The sequence below is a fragment of the Daphnia magna genome, linkage group LG2, assembly GCF_020631705.1.
Source record: "Daphnia magna isolate NIES linkage group LG2, ASM2063170v1.1, whole genome shotgun sequence".
NCBI classification, from domain to species: domain Eukaryota; kingdom Metazoa; phylum Arthropoda; class Branchiopoda; order Diplostraca; family Daphniidae; genus Daphnia; species Daphnia magna.
Window position 1 is genome coordinate 15,111,665 of NC_059183.1, and position 27,874 is coordinate 15,139,538.

General features: G+C 41.7%; 1 protein-coding gene across 1 annotated transcript; it reads right to left on the bottom strand.

The window, feature by feature from the left end:
• Nucleotides 1-4,025: 4,025 nt before the first annotated feature.
• Nucleotides 4,026-9,869, bottom strand: LOC116917195 (T-box transcription factor TBX20). The gene is given in 8 exon segments (XM_045170325.1): nucleotides 4,026-4,878; nucleotides 4,880-5,111; nucleotides 6,313-6,389; nucleotides 6,637-6,801; nucleotides 8,502-8,811; nucleotides 8,901-8,926; nucleotides 8,928-9,316; nucleotides 9,422-9,869. Coding segments are annotated over 8 exon segments (1,827 nt in total). The 5' UTR covers nucleotides 9,651-9,869; the 3' UTR covers nucleotides 4,026-4,479.
• Between the last annotated feature and the right edge of the window lie 18,005 nt (nucleotides 9,870-27,874).

The following is a 27,874-nucleotide window of genomic DNA, read 5'->3' on the forward strand; positions in this document are numbered from 1 at the left end:
AAAAGAAAAGAAAAGAAAAGCTCATTTGCCGGACTAGAAGGAACCTCCCAACTCACTCCCTCCTGGTTCTTAAAAAGCCCACACACGCTCATTTTCTCTCGCTCACTCTCTGTCTTCCCTCTTAAAGTATAACCTATATACATAACACACATGTTAACAGAGCATCCATCACCAACTGGGCTGGCCGGAGCGCAAGTATCGATAGCTCCAGCCCTCAAGGCATCGGCCTCCTTATTAATATTGGAAGGGGGATTGTGTTTTTCTTTACTGTTTCTACACCTGGTTACCTTGTAAGACAGGATTACTTCTATTTCTTTCTTTCTTTTTTTTTTCAGTTATTATTCTTTGCCTTCAATTTTTCGTTGTTGTTGTTGTTGTTCTCCGGCTCATTATGTCCCTGTTTCATTTATGTAATCAAAAGTCGACGGTACCGCCAGCGAAAATCTCGAGAGTGTGTACAGCAGTGTACATGCAAATAAAAAATAGGCCACAGGACTTTCAAAGTGCACTGCTATGTAATCTATACGAGAGCAGCCGTAAGCATGACGCACAATGTTGCTGGCTCTTGATGACATCGGCATTTCGAAATAAAACAAAAGAAAAAGCTAAAGAAAATGTGATCCTCAGGCTGTTTGGGTAGAAGTCAAGAGGGCCGGCATTCGGTTATAATACAGAGTACGACCTCCACTCTAGAAAAGAACAAAAAAAAAGGGACTTGCTATTGATGGATTGGCAAGAGAGCGGCGGCGGTACGTACTGTCGTCGGTGTATCAGGTTGCCCAAACCCAAAAGGGAGAGAGAGAGAGAGCCAAAATAAGAGGAAGGGTCATTCTAAAGTGTCGGAAAGACCACAGTTCTAAAAAAAAATTTTAAACTGTCAAAGTGACCGCTCGTCGACGCCGGATAAGTTTCCTCTTAGATTTCTTTCAAAAATGCTCTGCGCACATATCTGCATAATGTATACGTGCATGGAGAGTGTCGTACACTTTGCAAGTTTGCGTGTAGTACCAATCTATAGGAAAGAGCGGCACAATGCGCTATATGTGATGCGAGCTCATGTATTTTGGGAAAAGAAAAAAAAAAAAGAGAGAAGAGAAACACGAGGGTCCCGTGAACAGGGCGGCGCACTTTGAGAGCAAGTCATCCGAGACTCCGGTTCCGTGCTCCTGCGCTGTTTAAGAGCGTCCGCCCGCCGCCGTCGACGCTTGGCTTTCATTATTCAGTCACCCCTCTCTTCTATTTTTCTAACGAAGCAAAGAAACCAAAAAAGAAACAACAAATGCTGTGTGTATGTGTGTGTATATATGTCAACTAACTTCTCCAATTTCGCGAAGAGGTCAAACTATCTGAGTTCTTGATGTATATAATCTTTCAGATCTTATTCCTATAAAGGGTCTCTTCTGGTGGTTCTCTCCGGCGCTCTCTCTCTCTAACATCAATTGTATGGAAAAATTCAGTCTGCTATAGACATTGGCTGATTTTGTTGTTGTTGTTGTTGTTGTTCCATTTTCCTATATTTTTCTTTTTTTTTTCAGGCGACGTGTGAAGTCCTCCTCTTTTTGTCCTGGGCCAGCACTTTCTATTTTTTTCTTTTTTTGCGTATCTATAGATGTCTGCTCTCTACTTCGAGTCCGGAAGGCTCTTTGCACTCTGGGGCGCACGATCACTTGACGAAGATTGACACTTACGAGTCTAGTCACCATGTTTTTTCTCTTTTTGGTTCCTTTTGGCTGAGTCGATGGTTATATGGACCACTGACGTCTTTACCAGTTTTTCTGCTTACCGATTTTGCGCGTGAATTCCTCTCCACGCATTGATTTTTGTTTTGAAATCGCGCTAACTAACGATTGTTTTGCATCCTTTTTTTCGTTTTCCCTCTCTCCGTCTCTGCTGTCTATTGAAACCTTCGGACAGCCTTCGGACAGCCGGACAGGTTGAAATGCGGATTGATTCGCCCACAATGTCTTCACTCTTCGATGCAAAATGTGCGATAAGAAAGACGACAAGCAAAAACGGTTTGTCTGGCCACAATAACAATGTTTTCATTGCTGTTGATGGTTGATTCTAATTCCATAAGAAAAGAACGACGTTTTGGGAAAGAGAAAAGAAAGGAAAAAAAAAGGCAATTCGTGTTGTATTTTCTCGTGAAGCTGATGACGTTGACGTCGATGACGCGACCAGCGACGACGTCCGCCTCCTTGATCCATCATTACGGCCGCAATATCTTTCTTCGACTATATCGTTAATCTCACAAGTTTTTTTGTTTAGTTTTTTTTTTGCTTTTCCTTCTTTCGATTTTCTCCTCCTCTTCATCAATTTCTATTCATTATTCATCAAACGGGGGTTATATGCCAAGAAAGGCGGGGAAGAAACCCAAAAAAAAATAAAATAAAATGAAAACTAAGAAAAGCAACTTGTAATAACAATTTAAAAATAAAAATGAGACTCTGCCAGTTTCTTGTTGGTGTGTTTGGCTCCAAAATACTATTTAAAAAAAGTCAATGTACAAAGCTTAGCCTACCGTTGTTTTAAACTATTTTGTTTTTTTCAGGGGTGGTTGGTGGCTTTATACGTACAGTCTGACGCGAAAAAAGAAAAAAAGGGGGGCGAGAGAAAAGGGAGGAGGCGGCCTCGACTGATGGCAACTCTCACCTAAAAGCTCATCACCTGTAGCAGTTTTGAAAACACGGCGGAAAACAAAAAGAAGAGAAAAGAATAGAACAAGAAAGAGCAGCAAGCGCGCAAACACACACAGCACAGATTCTATCGAAAGAAAATCACAAGGGTGGCGCGAGAAACGAGAAGCCACAAGATACAAGGAGGAAGATGAACGAGGCTTGTCATTAGGTATGCACCGGCGGCGCCCTCATCTGCGCGCACTGCCGAGAACTTGCGTAATAACAATAATCATGTTAATAACATATATGGCGCGCGGTTTGAACACAAGAGGAAAACCACCGTAAAAAGAAAAAAAAAAGACAGGCGCAAGACAGAGAGAGAGAAGAGAGAAGGTTACACCCCAGCATCCGCGAGATCTCATTTGTTCCAACGCTCAAATAGGCCAACCAGCAGCACTTGTTTCGATACTGAACGTATACACGTAAGACTTTTTTTAGGGGGAGGGAAAGAGGAGATGTGAGGCACCGTTAAAAACATATTCAGTCTCGCTAGATAATGCAGCACTGAGCGCTTCCTTAATTAAAAAGGCAAATTGACAATCAAGCGGCTGATGATATCAATCAGTTTTTTTTTGTGGGGGGTAGTTGAACGTCTAGCAACTGGGAGGGATTCGATTTAAAGGCCACCGAAAAAATAAAAACCGATGAAGGAAACAAGAAGAATCTAAACACTGTGTGCAGTCAATTTTTTTTTTGTTTTTGTTTTTGTTTTTTTTGTGTTATTATTTAGTTTTATTTTTCACGTCGGCCACAAGAACACAGACAAGACCACACGTGCTGTAATTATGCGCGTATACACCGCGCCGCGTCTATATGAATGCAGTACATAAATAAATATCCAGGCAAATTGCGCCGCCGGCACATTCTGGCGCGCTAGACTGTACAGACAATTCAAACTCGCACAGCGCCGGCCCAGAAGGCAATTATGTACGGAGAAGTGATGATAACAAGTCGTTAAAAAGAAAATAACAACAGATATATATATATATACATACATACCCGTATTATGAATAAAAATAGGAGCGAAAGAACATGAAGAGGAGAGCAGAGAACGTGAAGGCACTTCACTCGAGCGTATATAGATAGAGAACTCTTTATAATGCTGTATGTACTAGTTTATACATTTCTTTTTCTTTTCTCGCGGGTGGCCCTCTCTACTTTTTCCTTCCTCTCGCCACACCGACGTTTGTTGTTCCAGCCGCGCCGACTGGCGGAAACATTAATTTCGATCATTTATCTCACCAAAAAAATAAAAACGAAAAGGAGGGGAAAATATTTTTAAAAAAAAGGGTGTTCGAAAATATCGAATAGGGGGGGATGAAAAACAAAAGTAACACAAGCCGCTCATTTGTTATTTCATTGTTGAACATAGTTTATTATGATTTGTTTTCATGCTTTTTTGTCTTTTGTTTTTTGTTTTCTTTGTCGATACATTCAGCGTGATATTCAAATTTCTTAAATCGGACAAAATTCAAATGAAACGAAATCTGTCTAATTGGCAACATAACTGTACATAGTGTTTACTACATCGATTAGCTATAATCGAAAAGTGAGAAGAAAAAAAAACAAAAAATGAAAACGAGAAAAATACTGCTGTAATAGAAGGACGCATATAAACACGGGCAAAAAAAAAAATAGGGTGATTTCATTGAAATGGATAGGACGTGAGGTCGTGCATGGCCAGTCTTTATGTACTATATATGTACAGTTTGACGTATCGAAAGACAATAAACGCGCGTTATGTACAATCGTGAACATGTAGATCGGAAACGATCATTTTCTTCTTTTTCCTTCTCTTAATTCACTTAGGAGATGACGATGGAACGGCCATGGAGACGCTACGTGGCGACGGAGTGCGGAGTTGGCCTTTGGCACCGTTCAAAGGATACGGAGAATAGCGATGGTGTTGCTGCTGTTGGTGACTGAATCCGTTCGGACTGCTGGAAGATGCCGACGATGGAGGTGGTGATCCAGCGCAAGATTCACTTCCGGCGGCAGCCGAAACGGGGAATCCACCGGCTAGGCCGGATAGCAGACCGAGTTGGTGGTTGAGTCCGTAAAATTGCGACCAGAAGTGCGGAGGCGGAATCATTCCGCTGGCCGCTGCCGCCGCTCCGCGCGAGTACAACTGCGACATGGCGGCCGCCGTGGCCGCCGCGGCCGATGGATTCATGAACTGCTGATACGACGATTCTAAGGGGGTTCCTCATGCGCTGCTGTTGCTGTTGCGCCGGATGCTGTTGCGGCTGGCCGTTGGCCGTCCAGAAAGCCGACGGTGGCAAACCGAGCGCGCTGCGGGCCTTTTCCGTTAACATGGCGGCAGCCGCAGAAGAGGCCGTATCCATTTCCGACGAGTCGGGAAACAGCCGTAAAGGATTGTTACGCATGTACTGCTGGTGATGCTCGGCCATGATGCCTTCCATTGAATCTCGGCTATTCAAAAACAAATCAGAAATGGTTAGTCGTCTGGTGAAATGGGTTATTTCAAAAAAAAGGGAAACATTTGTTCAAATGAAAATTTACAATGCCATTAAGGCCTATACACGAAGAAACTGTGTATATACTGTAGATTCCGTGCTTCAGAAGATAACGGACAAGTGCTTAATGTGAAGAAGAAATTGCCGTACGTCTCACTGCGTTCTCCGTAGACTAATAAAAGCGCAAAGCTTCTTCATTTAAAGCTATATGGCCGTTTAAGCTTAATTACTGTTTTCTATGCAAATAATTATCATCTCCATTATTCGGAGGGGGATAAGCAGAAGGGGGAAACGCTCTTTTTCGTCGCTTATTACATAAGCACTAATGTTCACACAGCCGCTGAATAATTCAGCGTTTATTTTTTTATTTTTTTTCTCGAAATAAAAATATTACTTCTCGTTTTTCCTCAACTATAGACAACAACTCGTGATGGTTTTGATTACCTGGCTCTCTTTTTTTTTTAAAGACGCACAAAAAAACAAAACAAAAACAGGGGCGAGAATGAGAAAAGAGAAGAGGGAGGTGAGATTGTTTGGTGGTGGTGAGAGAGAGATGCCCGAGGCCTAATTGCTTGGCTCCGTGTTGGCGGGCGGCGGCGGCAGCGTCATCATCAACGCACGCACATAGCCCTATACGCCAGCTCACAGTCTCATTTGCTTTTTTTTTCTTTAAATTTCCCTTTTTTAAATAAGGAAAATAGCAAAATGAGCAAGACAAAGGTGCCTGCTCATTGTTGTGTAATCGTTTTGTACAGGTATAATATGGCTGCAGCAGGGCACCACTTAGTTGCTCCGTAATGGACTCTGATGTTCACTCCTCGGCAACCGATGCGGCAAAAAAAAAGGCCACACAACCAACCCTCTATATAGTCTTCTTTACCTTCCCATCTACTATATAGTCTTTCTTTTAGGCCTATACTGTATATATAGTCGAGGAAGTATATACCTGTTCCTCTTTGCCGCTTCAGAGCCTCTTCCCGTCGGTGTCATCAAATCACAAATTGAATGCCTGTGGCTATCCCCACCCCCACTTTTTTCTTTTTAAAAATCATATGATTTCCTCCTTCAAACCTATTTGTTGCTTGATATCTAACGCTTAGCTTAATTGTAACATGTCAACATTTTTTGTGTGTGCGCGCGTTATTTATGAAGCTCACCTTTCGAAATCACTGAGCCGAGAAGAGTCACGAAAGCCTTTGGCGAACGGGTTGCTGTCGATCTTTAATTTCGTAATCTGTATCAATTGAGAATAAATCAAAAAGGGAGAAGCAAAACAAAATCAAAAATTAGTATACTGGTTTCTCTTGTTCTTATATTCATTTCTTTAATGTTCTGTCACTTTAAGTCATTGCCACTCAACTATGGTTGAAAGGCAAAGAAACATTTAAAAAAGGAAAAATCCAAAAAAAAACCAGTTCATCCATCTTTTTCTTTTTTCTCTCTCTCTCTCTCAATTCTTTTTTTTAAGGACTCACACTTACCAACTGATTCTGATAGGCTGTCACGGCGGTGAAGACGGTCTCCGGGAAAACGTAGGTGCGGAATTGTTCGCGTTCCAAGTCGACGATTGGCCGAGTCGTGTCACCTTCCATCCGCCTAACGATGTGCACTCGCGGCTGGTAACGATGCATCGAATTCAAGACAATCTGTTTCAAAAAAATAAAATAAAAACAACAATAAAATACACGTATGACAAGAGAGTATTATATTATGCAATTAACCCACGATAGATGGCTTACTAACAGCTATACAAACGATTAATTTATGCGATACACGTCGGCCTGTTTTTTTTTGCGGTCTATAATATTCAATTTGTGACGGGAAAAATGTTCGAGATTTTTTAGAGGACGGAAGAGAATGGAAGGGAGACATATGGTCGATTTGACAAACGATTTGAAACCCGCTGCTGTGGTAAAAACACCAAAGCGAAATAAGAATAAAGAAAAAAAGAGTTGCCGGCGTATTACAAGGATGACCATTATGGTTAATTGAAAAAACAGTGCCGCCGCTGTTGTTTTCGGGGGGGTATATTCGCCTGCTGTCTGCCATCCCTAAGGGAGTCGTCGCACAGGATTCAACGCACGAGCCTTTCAACTAAATCCCGTTGTATCGGTAGGCCTTCGCACGAGCCGCTCCGTGTCTGCGTCTATCTGTTGGCGTGATGGGGACGCGTTAGACGAGTGCCTACGTTGATTGGAGGGGGAACTTAGCCGCCGACACGGCAAAAGCTCATCAACAATCAAACATCTGGGCCCTTTACAAAAGTTCTCGTTTACTCCTGAAACAGCAATTGAACAGACTCGGCATTGTCTGCGCATTCGAGCTGCAGGCTCAGTTTCTAATTAATTACAAAATATTTTCTCCTTTCCTCGTGTAAAAGAGCGTGCATTTGCATATCGGCATTGTATATTAACCCTAATGGGTTGGCAACAAATTGCGACACCGCCAGCGGAAATGTAATCCATACACACGGAAATCTTTTGATTTTCTCTTCTGCTGTGTGGTCTTTCCACTAACGAACGTCTGACCTCTTCGAATTTCCGAGTCAACTTAGCGGACCTCCAGAGTCGAGAAGCGAAAATTTAAAAAAATGTCGTTCTGTTTGTCTTTTGGCAGCAAAACACTTGCAGAAGAGAGGGGCGGAATGCAAAGCGTAACGAACAGTAGTAGACTATCCACTTGCGGATGGCACTCAGATGGATACAACAAACGTCTGGGGTGGTATATGGGTGGGCTGATGGGTTATTCATAGTGACGGCAGAGGATTTAGAAGAGAACTTGAAATGCGAAACCCTCAGCAGCTTCAGAAGGCTCTTATAGTTATATATGGTATATAACATACAGGAGACGGATGCAAACACATGGCGTCCGTATAAAAGTCAGCGCAAAGTTACACGAAGTGAACACCATCAACTTGTCTTTGATTCCACACTCTCACCGACGGCACTTCTCCTTTCCAATTTGCCTAAAGTCTTATATTATATACATATACTGGTCGCTTCGATCAACTTTAAGCTCACAAGTGTAGACCTCTTTTTTTTCTGCTGAAATTCTCTGCGTTTCGAAATCGAGAAACTAATTTGATTAACCCCCTGCGTCTGTCACGTACGCCATCCCAAAAACCAAAAACAAAAAAAAATCCAGCCGCTGAAATCAACTGGGACTGCGCTCCTTACGCGAAGTGCCCGTAACACGATGGAAAAATAAGAAGAGTTTCTAACATATCTGGGTGTATACGTGATGGTGCGCTCATAATAATTAGTGGCAGAAAAGCTGGATGATTACAGTCTACAAGTGCCAATTGAAGTAGCGCCAAGGATGAATGAAAGCTGCTCGGTTTGCTCACCTGTCCTTGTTTGTCCATTTCGTTGTTGGTCAGTTTGACTTTCTCGAAGGAGATCACTTGCTTACGTAGCTGGTCGGGAGTGAAAGGCGAGTCGGGATGAGTGTAGAGACGGGCCGGTGCCGGTGGGTCGGCTTTGCCGGCCACCAGCCACGAAGAGCGATGGTAGGCGTAACGATAGCGTTTGCTATCCACTGGCACAACGTCCAGCAGAACGAAGTAGCGCACTCGATTGGCTCCGTTGTTGCTCACGTCACGATGGTCGCCGAACAGCGAACCGGAGAAGGTGATGCGGACCGTTGGGAACATGCGTCTATAAACATGCCAGTCAAAAAGGATTAACTCAAGAGAACTGGCTTATTGAATATATTTGAAGAGAATTCAAGTTGATGATGAACCGACCTGCCCGTTTTCGTGATGATCATTTCAGGTTCCCAATTCGTGGAACTTGTCCCACAATTCCTTGGTCTCCAATTGGCAGTCGACGGTGGCGAGTTCGTCGCAATTACAGCGCGGCTTGATCAAATGGTTCACCGGTTCTGAGCGGTTCTTCTTCTTGCCGTTTCCGCGAACTGGACGCCCCGATTTGCTCCTGTTTCCGTTGCTGCTCTTGCTCTTGTTGTCTTCCTCATCTTCTTCCTCGTCGGCTTCCTGCTCGTCTTCGCAAGACAGAGCCGACGGCGACGAAGCCGAGACGTTCTCGGCATCAGAGAATTCTTCAACGTCCACATCCTTCTCGATGTCAACATCGGACTCTTCCGATTTGCATATCTGTGTCGTCTCTTGTTTAGGCAACACGGCCTTTGTCGACACCGGATCTGCTAACACCACAGCAGTTGTTTATACTCGTTAACATTTTGATTTGGGAACCAACCCCAACGAACAGAATGAATCAGAATATTTCGCCGAAAATCAAAACTTACCGAAACGGAAAATGGGTTTGCTGTTGGCTGATTCGGGTGATGACGGTTTGACGTAGAACTCGTGATGCGATGTCGGTTTGCTGTTGCTGCTGCTACTACCGATGATGGCTGCGATGGAGAAGTCAGTGGCTTTAATAGCCCGGATGGCGGAAGCTGGCGGAGCGGCCGCAATGTGCTGGTGAAGGCTGATGCGGCAAGTCTCGTCCTCCATGATTCCGGCGGGCAACATTTGTCTCACTTCAAAAACGGCTTCGGAAATGTTCGCAATTCTGCGAAGGAGTTCACACTTTCGTTCGGTCGACACTGTTGTCTTTGATATAAGAAAGTTGAATGAGTCTCAGCTAAATTTTCGGTTTGGTTGTTCTTCTCAATTTGAAACGGGGATGAGCGTTGGAGCACTGCCTTCTTCGCTCGAGTCGAGTAGGCGATCAACTGAACAAGTTGGCCACTTGGACGTTGCATTTGGGTGTTTTGGCTGGCTGCTGCCTCGGCCGTGTCAAAACAGCCGACTCCTCCCCGTTTGGAACTTGGAGGGGCGGAGTCGTTACTCTCGCCAGTGACGAGCGGGGCCAATCCGACCCTCGTCGTGGGCGAGAAAATGGGAGGGAGCTCCTTCACTCTGCCACTCTCTCTCTCTTTTAACTCTCGCACGCATAGTGAAGCTATCTCTCTCTACCGCGTCGTAGCACATTCCCTGCATTCCATCGAATTGATTTTCTTTTTTTTTTCCCTTTTCTTTTTATCTTGTACATTTTTGTTTTCCGCCCTCTAAAAACAAAAATAAATTTCCGGAACAGCTGGAAGTTAAAAAAAAAAGAAAAAAAGAACAAGACTATACAATATAGTTCCACGACATTTATTGTCAAGTATGCATTACATCCGTCGGTAGGTTTGTTTTTAGGCCTATATCAAATAATATGTTCTGTCTTAAAAGTTATTGTCTTTGAAATGAAAGGATTTGCATATTAGCATGTCTCGTTTCCGGCCTATATAGGATCTGTGCGATCCTGTGATGTGTTATGTTTTAAAAAAAGATAGAATTCGGAACGTGTGGGATACGCTACCTGGTGTCCGATATGCATCAGCTCGAAATCAATAGATGGATATCCCCCATATGCATAGCCAAATTTAGATAGTAGAACAATTGTTGACTTGATTTTTGACGAACAGCTGAATGAAGACTGACACGTTGTTTGTGTACCCATCCACCTAAAAAATCTTTTCTTTTCTTTCCTTTCATATTTTGCTTCTCGTTTTTTAAATTTTTTGTTTCCATTTCCACTACGACAAAAAGGGAGAGGAAAGAAAAAAAAAGACCCAGGAGGTCGGCCAAATATTTCGCCAGGTCCCTGAAAAAAAAATTAACCCTTTCCAATTCCGATCCGTTGTCGAGAACTTTTCAAGTTTTGACTTTGTGGTGAAAAGCAACCGGAATATAGAAAGGCACTAAGGAAAAAAGTGAAAAGAAAACAGGCCGATGGAATTAAAAATTGTTCTCTTTTTGACTTGTATATATTTGCTTGTACAATGTCAATGTCACAGCAAAACGGTTTCCATGTATGTCACTATACACAAGACGTGGCTCGTGATTGACGTGGACATGATTGGAAACAAGTTGGAATTCGCTACGCGACTTGCCATCGAGTTATTCATCGCGTTCCCAATATTTTATTTTCGAGTTTTCCTATTGTCCACTAACCGGATGAAGAAACCGCAATGCGGCCGTGTGCAACTGCCCGTCTACGGTTGCCTGACAAGGCCGCGAGTCGTGGCAATCGCCAAGCCATTCAACGGCTCTTGATTGTCTCTTTACGGCTCGAAAAAGAGAAATAATAAAAGTCAGTTGGCCGTTTTCTGGCACGCCTCTTTATTATGCGCATAAGACACAAATATTATTCGTCAATCGTCGAGATAATCGCGAGTTGAAAGATTTCCATCTCCTTCGGACGTGGCCATCAGTGTTTCAACATTTTCGGATTACATCAGTTTTACGACTTTGTAGGGCCGTCCGGTTTATTATGCAGTGTACGGTTGTTTGTTTTTTTCATTTCATTCGTGTTTGTATTTTTAAAAAAACCAAACAAAAAGGGGTGGGGAGGAGGGAATGTGTTTCTACTTCTAAAATAAGAGTCATGAATCAAAGGACTAACGCCTGACGGCCAGCAATCAACGCACCGTGCAGCGTGACATCCGGTGTATATATTATTTATAACTCTACATCCAGTCTACAGATGTTAACAAAAAATATAGGAAGGACAGAAGACACACACACACACACACACAAAAGGAGGAGGGTTTGATTCATGAACAACTATATACTATACGATAACTGCACGCACAGCACAGACCCTATAACCAAATGATGGCCGTGAGGTTCATCAACATCGTCACTAGTCGGCAGCATTTGGTTCGTCATCAGCTGCTCCTGCCGCGCGGATTGGACGACGTGTCAAAGGCGGACTGACAAGCGAGAAAAAAGTCCGACATTTTTTTTTTCTTTTTTAGATTTTTCTTTTAAATAATTTTATTTCATTGTGCGCGTGTATATTTCTACACGTATACGTGTAGTTGTCCTCTGTTCTTCTGTCTGTCTGTCTGTTTTTCTTTTCTCTCTAAGTTGATGCTCCGTCGAGCATCAAGGGGGCGCGGAAGACTTTGACATCGAAGCCTTGCTCGCGCACTGCCTGCTCCTATGAAGAGATGCTGGAACACAGTCACAACCGGAGTCAAGGAGGTTAGGGTGGGTGGGGTGACAAACAAGTCATTGATCCTCTTTTTAAGGACTCTCTTTTTTTTTTTCCTTTTTTTCTTGTTCTCTTCAGCGATGTGCTATGTGTATATGTGTGTGTGTGTTTCTGTATAGCAATGCCCCCATATATAAATACGGGTGTAGGCTGTGACTCCTCCGCCCTCCCCGTGCCCTGTGTAAACCCCCTAGCGAGCCATTGTCCATAATCCGGTCGCGCTTGTTTCTTCTATCTTTTATATTGTGTGTAGTTGAAAGACAACACGGAATGAAAATGGCCTCCAAACAACAATATAACTGTATAGTATTCCCTTTTTTTTTTCTTTTTCTTGTTTCTCATTTTCTCTTTCGTCTTACATGCACCGCCCTCCGAAAATAAGATTCGGCTAAATGAGGAGGCCTCCTCCCGACTTGTATATATAGAATAGGACCTTGTTTGTAGCGGTTGTACGCCTGTGTGTAGTTATTTGATTTTTGTGATGTTCCAGCCTTCTTTTGGTCGGGGGTATATAGCCCCATTGAATTGCACACAAAACAGATATCCTTTAATCGCATTACAAATCCTTGTAATCCATTGGACGTTTCGTCTGCATGCGAAACGCTTGTTCTGTGTGGCTGGGTTATAGTGCTATAACATTTGCCTTGTTGTGTTATCTATATAGGCTCTTTTGAAACGAATGTGGACATTAGATTCAGGAAGTCTGTCTATACATAAGGGGGGGGGGGGCTTTTAATCTATTCGGATGGGCTAATGCCCCGTGATGGAGAGGAAAGCCGGCCATCTTCTTTGGCTTTATAACTGGTGACGAATAGCGACTTCCAGATGGCTGGTGGGGTGCTCTACTTTGATGTCGTCCTCGACATGCAACACTAATACAGTCCAACACTTCCGCCTGTTCACTGGGATATATTTTTTTTTTCTTTTCGGCTGGCTAATTGGGAAACACGACGCGACAGGTTCTTCGCCTCCCAACGTCATATTTTTGGAAAAAGAAAAAGAAAAAAAAAAGATTTTAAATATTATTTATTTATTTTTTTCAAAGTTGATGAATGAACGAGCGTGGTGAAAATAAACGACACGTTAGTTATTTTATATATTTTTTTAAATAATCCTATCTTTGGTAAAGATGTGCAAACAAAAAACGTGATTCTTCCCGGAATCGAGTGTTTTTTTTTGTATTTTTTATACACATAAAAAATGAATCTTGATTTCGTGTAACGATCCAAGAGGTGACGTAAGCCCGTAGCAAGGTGCGACACCTATTTCGCCAAAGAAAATATCAAAACAAATAAGCGAAAATAAAAAGAATAATAAACAAATCAAAGGTGACGTCAGAAACCCAATCTCTTGGCATTGGCAGTTGTTTTGCCGGCTTGTTTTTTTTTTTTTCATTCCGTTCGGTATATTCACAATAAATCGTCTTCGCACACATCCCGTCTCTATCTCGATGATTGAAAACAAAAAGGGCCCGTTTTGAGGGGCCAAACAAAACAGAAACAAAAACAAAAATATAAGAAAACACGAGAGAAAGTTATTATAAACGGCTGTGTAAAGAAGAAGAATGAAATGTACAAATCGTGAGAGACGGGCAAGGTGGCTGCCTCGGCAGCTATAGAAGTCAGAATTTTTGTTTTAAAGACGAAAAAAAAAAAAAAAGAAAGAGATAGGAGGCGAGTTGACATTCCTGACGCTGCAAGTGGCCCTTGCTTGAGCTATATGCCGTCTCAGACGGGCATATATATCCTTATGTTGTACGGTCAACGAGAACTGGCACTGCGGGGAGCTCCTTCTCTGTTTCTCAATCTCAACAGCCACCACAAAACAAAACAAAACAAAAAATCAAAAGAGTAAGAAAAGAAGAAAGAAACAGAGACATACCATCACTCTATTGCAATATGAACTGCCCCCTTCTCAGTGCGTAGACTTGAAGAAATTATAACGATACCGAAATGTAGACAGGCCATTTTCTGTTTCCTTCTGAAGCGGCTCCTCCTCCGGATGCCCTCCCACAACGTGCGACTCTCTACGTCCTAAGTCGTAGGTTAACGAATTCATTACGCATGGATACAGCCATCCACCCCGTCAACAGTTTGACTTGATTTCTTTGTTTTCATATTTAGCGATTTCAGCTGACTGTTTTTTTTTGCATACGATCGAATTGATGCTAATACGAATTATAGAGTCATTATATATTCGCCAGTGGATATAAAAGACCGAAGGCCCGACCTTTTATTCCGATAGGTACAAACAAATAAAAACAAACAAAAACAAATAAGAAACAAACATTTCTCTGGTTTCGTGTTGTACATAAGTTCTAAACACGAACGCGGACAGCGTTTCCAGCCAATGAGGGGGCGAGCAAGAGACACATTGATGGAAAAAAAGAAAAGATGGATTCCTCCAGATAAAAAACCTTTACTAGAAAAGAAATGAATAAGAATAGAAAGAAAGAGGAGTCCTCGATGTCCTGTTGAGCATTTTTTTTTCTTACATGTTTCTTTCATTTCCTCCCTTCATCTGCGCATCTCTCTCTCTCTCTTTCATATACTATATACATATAATACAGTTTTGTCTTGTTGAATCTCTTCTTTCTTCAACTATTTCTTCTTCTTCTCATCCACAATCTGTTCCCACGTGCAGCTCCAGCATCCTGAATCTTCTCAAGAGTTTGCCGCCGCCTTCTTCCATCGCTGCCCTTTTTCTTCTTTTCCCTTCGGAAAAGAAGAGAAGAGAGAGAAACCGCCGCAGCCGGCACGCCACACCAACGACCAACGACATGTTACGGCGACATCTGATTAGCAATGCCGAGTGATGACAGTCCTTCGGCGCATACTACATCATCATACCTTACAGGCTCGCAGCCACACGAACAGACGGCCTTTTCTTTTCCTTTTGGGACATTTTCGAGTAGGGACGGATTTCCTTTTTTCTTATAAAAATCTTGTCGCTGATGGGGCAGCAAGTTGCTCTACGCAGTGGAGACACGCATCGTATAGAGGTGCGTTGGTATATGATCATCGCAGCAGTCGAAGCCACACGTCACGCGACTCTAACACGAGATTTCTGTTTATTATTCTATACGATTCACACAAGAACTCTCAACCGCACCCCCATCTGTTGACTTTCCCTTCGCTTCCCCCCTTTTATTTATTTATTTTATATTTTTTACCGTTGATTGTGTCGCCTACACCTTGGCAGGAGATGGAAAAGGGAAGAAAGTTTGGAAGAAAAAAGAGGGGAAAGATAATGTACCAGAGCAAATGGTTGTATTTTATAGATTTATGAGGTACATACGTATATAATAACTATTTTATTTGGCTTGATTTCCTTTTGATTGAACATTCGACCTGAAGTGCCATACCCATTCAACGCACTCGATGCGATGAGTTGTCATTTCCGCAAAAGCGGATGTTGCGTTCTTTCAAAATTCTAGTGATCAGACTGTGTTTCGTAGTGGATGGCTGGTTGGACGGATGCATTGCAACCTCTTGAAAAAAATGAAAATAAATGAAATTGCCTGAATTATTCATGGAGAAGTTGAGGTCAGCAGCTGTTGACAGGATGACGTCAGCCAACGATATGAGGCATTTTCGTTTCATTTTGTTTCAGTTTTTTTTTAACGCTTTACCTATTTTTTTTTGTGTTGTGTGTTAGATTCTAATCCGGCAACTTGTATATACGCAGACTTTTGTGGGCATGGCGTTAAACAAAAAAAATTTGATGTACGACACATTTTGTTTTTGTTACGTCTAAAATAGGAAAGAAACGAGAGAGGCCATCCAGCAAACCCGCTCACATATACGGGACAACATATACAAGATCGACAAGCTTTTATGAGCTCTGACATGAGGTTGTTCTTCTTTTTTCTTTCTTTCTTTCTTTTGGTCCACCTGAAAGAGATGGGCAGAGAGAAGTTTTCTTTCGGGGGGGGACTTGTGGTGAGGAGATTTGAAGGTGGCAACCATGTGTCGATATAACGGGCTGATAACACACACACACACACACACAGAAAAGAACCTGCTCCGCACTGGAACAACAACAACAACATCCAGAGAAAGAGAAAAGGGAAGGAATAAAAATAAAAAATAACACCTACAACCGAACAAAAAGAAAAAAGAAATCCTTGAATAATGGCGTACAAAGTGCATCCCCACAACCACAAACGGACGAACGCACTGTCCAGCCTTTGCGCTGGCCTCAACAAAAAAAAAAACAACCAACATTCCTCCAAAGTGTTTCTCTTTCGCCCTATTCCCCCCCCCTTTCTTTTTTCTTTTTTTCTTTATCTTATCGGTCCTTTTTGGATGTAGATAAATATGAAAAAATATATTGAGACACCTATACCGAGGCCTAGATAGGTTTACACTTGTACGGGTTGCGAGTAAAGCTGAAAAATCCTGAGATCCTATAAGGCGACATTTAAAGCGGGGAAAGAAGAAGAAGATGGGGAGACTTTGACGTTGTCATGGCAACCGCGTCTAAAGCTTCGGTCTGGACTGTTGTTGCGTCGATCAGATAAAAAAAAAAAGCAAAGGGAAAAAAACTGCTGCGCTGTCAGGTGATCAAGATGCATCGATTGGAGGCAGCAACGGAGCAAACGAATGGGGAAAGACATTCCTCGGAGCGGAGCGCTCGCTAATTGACATCCATCGAAGAGACGAGAGAAGAGAAAAAAAACTAAAAGGAAAGGCAGGAAGAAAAAAAATAAATACGCTCGGATATATTTTATGTAGTCAACTCTTATCTTATATAAATATATAAAGGTTTCGGGTTGTTAAGGACTTGTGGTCGCGTAGGGGTGTGAACTTGACAACCTTGTCAGATCGAACCTTATATTTCTAGCTGTTCTATTCCGAAACACACAAGGGCTGACTAACAGACCATATACATTTTCAACGAGATAGAAGAAGAAGAAGAAGAAAAAATAAAAATAATAATAATAATAAAAACAAAAACAAAAATAAAGAAGAAAAAAAAAGGGGTCCATCCAGAAAGGCGTCAACTTGTCTCCCTTCTCTATGGTCTTTAATGACCGGTGACGCCCGTTATTTTCCACGGTCTTTTTCTCCCTCTCTTTTTCTGATCTCTGTCGCCGATAATCATGTCCCTCCGAGGTCAATTTATTGTCATTTAAGAAAAAAGGGAAATAGCTTTATTAAGAAGCCAACTCGATGCGTCCTTTTGTTTGTGATCCTATTCATCTGATAAAACTGCGCAAGTGCACAGCTACCCGGCCACTATAGTATACCCTAACAGTTTGTCGCAAAATGCGCGTAATGGACTCTGCATTCGGTGAGTAAATACTGCGTAACGTCAAGACAAAGACCGTTGGCGTTATAAGGTCACTGGAGGCGATTGAAGACTGAACAAACACGGACCCAATGCCCTAAATGGCATAGGCGATGGTGTCGCGCACGGTTCTCAATAAAAAACGCCGGTCGTCCCTCAAAAAAAGGAAAAGAAAAAAGCGCTCAACTCAATCAAATTTATCTCGGTCTTTTTATTTTATTTTATTTTTTATTATTGTTTGGCTCCTTGGAAAAAAATATGGGAAAAATTCGAGGACTTCTTTATTTTTCATTTTCCTATTTTTTTTTTAAACCCCTGACGTGCGTGTGCGTGTGTCGACTGAATTTGTTACGTTACGAGGGAATCTCGGACCGATTCCGGATCAAATTTCCTAAAAGAATAGACGGAGAAGAACAAAAAAACAAAGAGAAGCGGCGGCAAACGAAACCGATTCGAAACCGCCGATTTATCAGCGCTCTCTTGACCAGCTCCCATCTGCCCCCCCGCCCCACTCCACACACGAAAACAAAATTCGAAACCGCTCCATATAGGCACGCAGCCCGCGCGATAGCGCATTACGTATGCAGTCGATGCATGCGCACTAATCAACACGTCGTCCTCGGACAGAACGGAAAGGAAAAAGCGCACGCTAAAAAAAGGAAAAAGAAAAATTGAGGTCACATTACAAAGGCTTTCGAATTTCATGTAGTTTACAACTATACGTGCGGTGCTAAATTTCTGGTTGCGACTTTTTTTTTTTAAAAAGAGCCAGTCGTTTTTTTGTTTGGTTTTAATATTTATGTTTCTTTAATATGCTCACCGTGTAGAGTATAAACATACGTACGTATAATATAACGCCAGCCCGGTGCGTATATTTGTTTTGGGCTGCATGTACGACATCTTTTGATAACAAGGCCTATTCTTTTTGTGGCTTAAACAAAATAAAACATAAAAAAAAAAGACTTGATTAGCCGTGTAAGAAAATTGGAAGATGAACCATGAGACGTGGGATATGAGCGTCGTCACGCTGCCATAATAGCCCGATGTCTATAGTTGTAGACAAGAGGCTGTTGGAGTTAGCAAGAGAGAGAGAGTGGCGGTTGAGAACGGAACAACAACAGCAACACACAACAACAAAAAAAAGACGTTGTTGATTCAACGTTTTGAATTCCCCGCCTCGACTGATGGCGAAGCGAGTGCATTATTATTTTAGCCCGACCACCAAGGAAGATATATACGCTGACCATAAATAATGTTATAGTCAGTTCTCTTCTGTTCACCTCTTTTTTTTTTTTTAAACTTTATTTCTATTGCCGTGTTCCAGCGGCATTGTTCATATTGGTGTTGATTAACATTCTTCTCGGGGCGTCACATACATGATTCCCCCCGTGGTTAATAACAGCAGCAGCTATTTAGCGGGAAACGAGTTATTCCAACCTGCGCATTTATGGCCTTTCACTTGCTGTTTGTTTTACAAGAAGTTTCTTTTTTTTTGTTTGTTTTGTTTAAATAACATAATAGGTCTATTATATCGCTATTGCGCCCTATTACCGTTTCATCTTTAACGTCTCGTTGAGGCCGCATTTTAAACCTCTACTCATTTCTTTTTTATCTTTTGGGAAGACGATTTTTTGTGTGTGTCTTGTTTCCGCGTATTATCCCCGCTCCGTTCTGATGGTGGCGGAGAATGAGAAAATGCTGACTCTGCAAAGCCCGCAAGTTGATTTCGAAATGACGGCCGTCGACGTATGTGGAATGCGCCAAGCGAAATGCAGCCGCACAGTTTCTATTCAGAAAAGAAAACGTATGAAAACATTTCTAATTGGCATCCTTTCACTAGCGCCATCCAGAGGTATTGTGTACGAAGCGTAGTACACACACAACACATAGGGAAAAAGAAAAAAGAAAAAAGACACAGGTATATGGAGGCGTTTTCTCTAATATCGACAACTGCAGCCGTACACGGGCGTATATCAAAAAACGTACCACACGGAACTATAGTATTGGCCTAATTGACTGTGACGGTGTGTTGTCAGCCGGATTTGCACGCCACCTTGCCCACCGACAGCGCCATCTATTCAAACAGTCGATTCCTCGCTCCGTTCTATGCTCGCACCTTCTCTTTCATTTCCCTTTTGATTTGTTTGGCCGAAAGGATCCGACTTCTATCCAAGTTCTACCGCCTCTGTGGTGCTGCCACCGCGTGTGTCTAATTCTTTTTCGATTCCCGCAAAGCCGAGGGGGAAAAAAAGAGACGGCCAGTCACAGCATCGATCCCACGACAATTATCAACGCTTCTACATCAAAATATTCCCTTTTTTTTTCGAAGAATTTCGAAGGGGGGGCTTTAATGGCGCTACTTACGCGGACTGCTAGGCCTTAAATTGTTGAGGCCCAACACTTTTCAATTCCGTCCTTTCTTTTTTAAAGAAAATAAATGTCTATTGACTACCGATCCATTCGTTTCCTTGCCTTCGTAGTCCGTTTTTTTCTATATACTTTAATGTTTGCATTGTTGTATTTGATTTTTTTTTTTTACACTTCTTCTTTTCCTGGACGGTCTCCGCGCGGTTGAAGCCTAAAAACTTGTGTACAATCGATTCACACGGCGTCGCCGACTTCATTCATCTTGCGCCACCTGTCCTGATGCTGTCAGGGAAAAGCCAACGCTGGGGATCACCACTCGAGCTGGAACAAGAGGGGAACACAAAAATGGCAACCATCCACTTGTCGCGGCTCGAGACACTTACCATTTGTCACACGCTGCTAGAACCCTCTAGCGGACTACGTGAATCTCCTCTTTTCTCGACTAGTTGCCTGCACCGAAGCGGCAAACAAGAAAAACAGGCTATGTGTGTTAAAAAATAAATAAATAAATAAATAAATAAATAAAAGGGAGAACAAAAAGAAAAGAAAATATAAAAAAGAACGACGAGGGATGTGCATTCTTCTTGTGCCTCTTTCACTATGTACTTTGACAAAGTGAAGATACCTCGGTGGGGAGTCTCCACTCCCATCATAGAGAAAAGAGCAACAGAACCATCGAATCAAAATAGTCTGTCTCTCCTCTTCTTCTTCTTTCGTATGTCCTTAACGGGCGCCGCCATTTTGCGACGGTACATCAAACCGGCCAGCGAAAAGATGAAGAAACTGTATGGGCTTAAAGTGTCAACGACGCCACACACACGCAAACTCGTATGGCGCTATATGTTCCATCACTTTTAAATAGGAGAAGTAGATACACTCGTTCGTCGTGACTTAACATTCAAATACCAACAACATGTTTTGTTTTGTTTTTGTTTCTTTGTCCTTCTTTTACATTGATATGAGCTTGACGTATGTCTTCACAAAGACGAAGAAAACGCTCATGCCTTTATTATTAAGCCATTGTTGATTAACAATTTGGACGTAATGGCCATTTTAAAAAATAAATTGCTGGCGCAATGATGCGTTCCCGGTAATTGCTGTTCGACCCTGTTATGTTGTAATTGTGTTGGTTTAGAAAAAGAAAAAAAAAAAAAGATGGAGAGAAATAATGAATAGGGAAATTGTATAGACATCAGTTTGTATATTATGTATCTACAAACACACAGTGGATGCGTCGAGAAGAAACCACCGGAGAAGCCGGGGATCGTTTAAGCCGTTAAACAAGAATGTGCTCCCATCAGCGAAGACCCCCATTTAGAGGCTCGCTGTTTTCCGAATGGGTTTTTCATACAGGTTAAATACACACGGACGGTTGGAATGAAAAAAAGAAGCAGTTATAGCAGCGCTTACAGGTAAGCCATGCACAGCACAAACATAATACGCTGATGGATCAGTTTCGGTGCGTATCAAGTGTATCTATATATAAGAAAAACACGGTCGTTTTGGCATGGATGGCCAATGTTGTGAAAACATGCAAGTCTTCTTCTACGTTAACCTCTTTTTTTTTTTTTCGCCTGTCAATTGCGATGCTAACGGCAATGATGGTCCGTATTCGTTGTATGGTTCTATGGTGTCCCTATCTCCTGCATCGGAATAGAATGGCAAAGAACGGACATTATGGGAGGTCTGCAAAGATATGCCAACTATACAGGATCCCCTTCCCCCTTTTATATATATATATATATACATGAATATATTGTCTGTTTGTGCTATCCGTGTGAAATGGTAGGAGAGAAAGAAGAGTTTTACCTTATAATATAAGAGAAGGGTTTCCTTTTCGCTCCTGTGAGGTCTTGTAATAATATGTGCTTTTGAATCTAAACAGACAGACGAGGGGGGGTAAGAAAGGAGGAGGAGGGAACGAAGAAGCTCCGGAACAATTAGCTATGGATAACACCTTTTTATCCTGGATCAACGCGTCCCCATTTAAAAAAGAAGAAAGAAAAATCCCTTCTTCCGAGCCACTAGCGCACAGGTGTTGTGTGTGTGTATTCGCATTGTTGTTGATCTCTGACAATCTACCGAGTCAACAACATCCTCCGTTGTGTTGATCGTCTTGTCAGGGTCAGCCATTAAAAGAAATGCGCTTAAACTTTTCGCAGTGGAATTATAACTTTAGAATTTGTTTAAAATGCGGGGATATGTAAACACAATGGTGGCCGAGTTCTGATGTGTCCAGCACGTCGCTTCAACGAGATTTCAATTGATCATTGTAATTCTTTTATTTTTTATTTTATTTTATTTTTTCTCACTTCCTTCGAGATCGTGCTAGATGCTAAGTGTGTGGTCTCTTGTCGTGCACGAAAAAGAAAAAAAGAGAAAAATAAAAATAATAAGGTGTTTGATCGGATTGCCGATTGAACCGTGTTAACATATGCACACACACACACACACACAAACCATGGTTTATACAGACCGGTCCTATTTTTTCTTTTGGTTCGTTTCAAGTGGGATGAGGGAAAACACGAAAAACATTGAAATGTCGTCGGGCTGCGAGTGTTTATCCATCATTGATAACCGCTCGCGCTGGATATCAAGGTATTTGTCCGCGTCTTGTATCGGAGACGTAAATCTCTGGTGAAGCATCGAGTGATATTTTTCTTCTAGTTTTTTTTTTTCCTTTCTGGAATTTCTGCGTGTTTTTCTATTCACTTTCAAAAGTTGACGCGTGAAGCCATCGGTCTCTTCACCATGACCTTGCCAATACGTGAGAAGTTGCTCGCGCTCGCACCTCGAAGACTGATTTCAAATGCTTTCAATAGATTGTTTTTAATTATTTGTCGCGAGTTTATAACAGATGGCATCCTGTACTTCAAGCAACGGGGACAGTGTTCAAATGATAAATGCCAACGAAATTATTTAATCAAACAGCTGTAAAGATGAAGACGACGAAAGAAAAAAAAACAAAACAAAGTCGACGCTACATTGAATGTTTTTGGTAGAATGTCGAAAATTTCTTACCGTGGGTGGCTTTTTTTGATATACAAACTGATAATTTGGAAACTGGTAATAACGAAATAACACACCCGTGTCAGAAAGCAACGCTTCGCGTAAATAATGGATTCTTATACCAGCATATTGACTTTGACATTGACTGTTGTGAAACCCCGTACTTGTTTTCTTTTTTTTTTGGGTGGGGGGATGGATGGTCTGTAGAGTCATTTGAAACATTTGACTGCGGCAGTTGCGGTTATTTAACCGATTTCAAGTGACCAAGTTTCGTCCGTGTTGTCGAGATTCTCAACAAGTTTTATCTGAAATCTTTTTAACGGCGTCCGAGTCAACCAAAATAATCAGATAAAAACCCCCAAAAAATATATGTATACGAGAACCGCTTTGTTGACAAAGTTGTTGAATTTTCCTATAGGCTACGGTGATTTTGGAGTGACCTGACCGATGAGGGTAGAACCCCCCCCCTCCAAAAAAAAAAGAAAAGAAATTACAGCTGACAGTTCCTTGGCCATCGGAGGCTATTCCGGTGCGCATCGTTTTCTTTTTTCGACCTTTATTTTACATGGGACCTTGTGTAAATAAACCAACAAAAGTGTGCGGAGTATATGCTAAAACCCGCGAGAAAAAAGGGCAGAAATAGACTCAGAGAAACAATGACTAATTGATTGCTAATAAATCGCCGAGAGGTCTTACATTTTATTTCATTTTGACCTGGAAGGGCAATGAAAAATTGGAAAGAAACGATTGCCAGAATAATGAGCTGTCACCACCATGGTTGGAGGAGACACTGGGAACAGAAACAAAGCTCAGTGAAATAAGGAAAATAATAAATCGAAGAAAGAAAGAAAGAAAGAAAGAAAGAAAGCGATTGTAGTCGAAATGGGAGAGTGCACGACCATTTAACTTGTCTTTCTGTCCAGTCATTAGAGACAAAGCCGAGGACCTGCGGAGCTCGTAAATCACCATCGGTATACATGTATCTCATGAGAAGAGCGGACGACGACATCGAAGAGAATGAAGAAGAAATATATACAACAAACATCGTCCATGCTGAGAGAAAAAGACGCAGCAGAAAACAAAAAACAAACGCCAACTATTGTCAGCGTGATGATAGGAACTCGTGTCGCGTGAGTCCCACAACTCTGCATGTCACGCACGAGCTCCATCCACGTCTATTCTGAAAAATATCTCGCGTCATATTTGATTTGATTTGTTGGTTGTCGTTTTCATTTTTCGTGTGTGTCTCCTTGCTGTCGATTATATTAAGATGGCCGCGCATCAATCCGCTGCTTGTCTCACGAGCGCATCTTTCCCGACATAACTCACCAACTATTGGCATTTAAAAAACACAAAAACAAAACAAAACAAAAAACAACTAGTGTTTATACTGGTAGGCTTCATAAGCCAAGTTCGAACTATAGCCGTGCCAGGGATATTGGAGGGTTTGTCTTCAGCAGTGAGGGACTGCCGTGAGAAAATCCAACGTCACCTGATCCCAAACTTTCGTGGCATCTAAGCGCAAACGCAGGGGGCAAAAGCTGGCCCAGAAAAATAAAGGTGAAAAATCAAAAAGATAACACGGCATCCATCGCTTGTGAAGAGGACGAAAGAAAGGAAAGAGAAAGATGGAGAATGTAGGCCTGTATATAAGGTCTTGCGTCTAAATGCGCGTCGCGCAACAAGCGGACGGACATTGTGTGTCATCCATTCAACACCTGATATGTCTGCGCGATTCTTCGCTTTTCATATCCATCCAGATTGAATAATAGCGGTGCAACATTGTGAAGGAAGAGGTTCGTAGTACCTCTTCCTTTTCTTCTATGTGATATTCAACTGCTGGTGAATTCAACGTGTGATGCAATGTACCGTGCATTATATAGATTGAGAACGAGAGTCCTGGAAATTTATTGATCTCTTTTGTCCTTTTATCTTTTCTTTATTTCGTTTTCTTAGCTCTTCTGGCCTCTTCCGTCTTCTTCCCTATTTTGTTTTGCTCTTTTGATTTGGCCTTTTTTTTCGGGGGGGTTAGTTTGGGAAGGAAGAAAAGACTGCGTGGCGCCCTCCTGGTGCTTGGGTGATGACAGCCCATTCATTCGTCGTCGCGTCCTCAGGTCGAGCTGATCATCAAACTCCTTTCTCCTCCTTCATATACACACATACCATATCTCTCCACCGTTTTTTCTCGTCCTTTTTCTTCTGTCTGTCTCTCACCCAGAGAAACGCTCTCTTTTGTTTGTGATACAGCCAACTTGTTCAGTCGCATGAGACCTATGAACACATCCTCTTTGATCGGTGAATATGTGTACATGCACCAGAGAAACTCTCCATCATCAGCTTGCTGGCTCGTATAATTCCCCAAAAGAAATATTTTAATAAAGGCCGAGACGAAGAAGAGATTTTCGTTTTAGAAACGTTTTTTTCTCTTAGGCCACAGTCGATTCGAAAAAGCACAAAAAAGAAAAATCACGATTTCAGATATATTCGGGAGATTCACTTTTTACCCCTCTCTTGTATGAAGGAGGATGGTCAGCTTCAGTCCTCGCCCCTCTTACCAAAGACGATTCTTTGTTGAGGATGACATGTATATGCGTAATAGCACCCCACTTTTATTAGATACGTGCAGCCCTCCATGAGACAAACGGCTATCATTCTTGAAAAAATCAGAGCTTTACAAATAGTGGAAAACTATTTTCTACTAGATACATCAAGAACTTTGGATGTAGAGGGTCCTACCCCGAATAAAAATAGGGAGGAAATTTGGGGGTGGGGGGAATGAAAACATCAACAAGCAAGGGCATCGAGGTCGACTAAACATCTAACCAAAAATTGGAAAATTGAACACAAGCGCAACAACAACAAAAAAAAAAAAAAAAATAGAAAAGAACTTTGTAGACTATGGGGAAAGAAATGTGTTCATCCCCATTTTGCCTCCTGCTGATGTGTTTAATAATTCATTTGTTGGGTTGCGAGAGAAAGGGTGAGATAGGCATAGGCCTAGCGATAGAAACAGAGTCATTACATGGGAAATGCCTGACATATTTCCAGACAAATTTCCCACTTTCCAAACGACAAAATCTATGCAAGAAATTTGGCTATTCTCTTTCTGAAATATAAATCACAACAAACAGAGACAAATGTTCACGCATTTACAAATTAGCCCGTAATCTGTACAGTACATTTATACTATACTATTCAACATTTCGACTTAGTCAATTAAAAAGAAATGGATTTAAATTGGCGCTGTCTGTGCAGCGAACTGACCAATGCAATACTCGGAGAGCCACATACGACTTATTTTTATGGCTGTTGTACATTTTGCATCTCGCGGCATATATGATATATTCATGTACTAAAAGTTTGATGGCGACCATTCTCTTGTAGAACGCCCTTAATGCCGAATTGCTGATTGCGCTAGAGTGTAATACCCGCTGGGTATATACATATAAAATGATTCCTGTTGTCTAAGCGAAATAAAATTGGTGATAAGGGGAAAAACGTATTACAGCAGAAGTGTGTGCTGTGCCACACACGGCGAATCTTGTGTCGCTCGTAATGTAATCAAGAACGAAAACAGTTTGTTTTTAAATAAAAAAACAAAACAAAAAACTAACCTGCTCTATAGCATAACAGAAAACAACTATAACGAAGAGAAAACAAGTGGGCACATCACATCAGTGTTTGTTTGTTTTTTATGTGTAGGATAGTTTCGTATAAAATGATGGGCGGGCGGCAACTTCCAACTTTCCAAAATTGATGGCCGTACTACGTCTATTATATAAGGCTATATTATATATGTATAAATACGACGTGCGGAACCGTTGGAGCGTCTCATTACGGCCATAAATCGTGGCGCCCTCATCTTCACGACTTGCAGCTCTTGAAAATCTTTTAATTGACTTAATTGACCGACGCCGTTGGTGGTATATATATACGTTCTGTCTATTTTGCTTTTGTTTGTTTTTGTTCTTTATTCATTTTGGGGTTTTTAAGACAAATTCGGGATAAAACAGCCATCAACCCGTTCTCCCCCAAACAGCTATTAATGCGCTTTTAAATCCCGAACTGTTGGTGTAGGAGTGCGTGAGCGTCTGCTGTTGATTAAGAAACAAGCCAAATGTAATGAGAAAGAAACGTCGCCGCGCAACTGTTGTGTCCAACTAACTATGAAGGCTCAACTAAATTCCATTCTTTAAAAAAACAAAAAAAAAAAAAAAAACGGGGGAATTAAATTTAAAATGGAATTTAAGTAGTTGAAAAACCGCAGGGTGTTAGAAAGTGGAATACGATAATGCTAAGCAGTTGCTAATATATTCAGTTTTATTCTATTCTTCTCGCCTGTTTACTTTGGCCCCTTCAAGTTGAAAAAAATAAAAATAAAATCATAAACTGTAAACGGTTTTCAAGATGAATGAGAAAATCAGCAAACAGTTCGTTTTTGTTGTGGTGCGCTTTTTTCAACGACACCATTGACTGTTCTGCTATATGGAACATTTTAAAAAGCTGGAGCACGATGAATGGGAAAACTATTGAATTCAAGTATTTTCCTTTCTTCTTTTATTCCGCCGAGGATATGGCACTCACACTGACTGACTATGGCGACTCGCCATCCTCCAATCGTTGGCAAGGGATGCCTGCTGCTGCTGTTGATGTTGCTCTTCATAGTGGGTTGCCATCAGACGCGGTGTCATCGGTCATGTGCGATCAAAAGACCCAGTGACGGCAGCATTGACATCCAAACGTCAACCGTTTTATACATAAATAGACGTAGAGAATGAGCATCTTTTTTTTATTTTGATTTTTTCCATGCGGGTGTGTGACCTCCCAATAACATGCCACACACGTTTATATACAACACACGCGCTACACGCCATCAGATGACAAGAAATCAGCTGGCAGTTTTTCCAGTTTCTTTTCTCGACAATTGAAAAACCAATCCTCCTTCCACAAATATATATATACACGTATAGATTTTTAAGTAACGCAGAAAATAGTTGCAGTCTTGTGTGCTGTATGTATTTGCATTTAGACCTCCTACAGT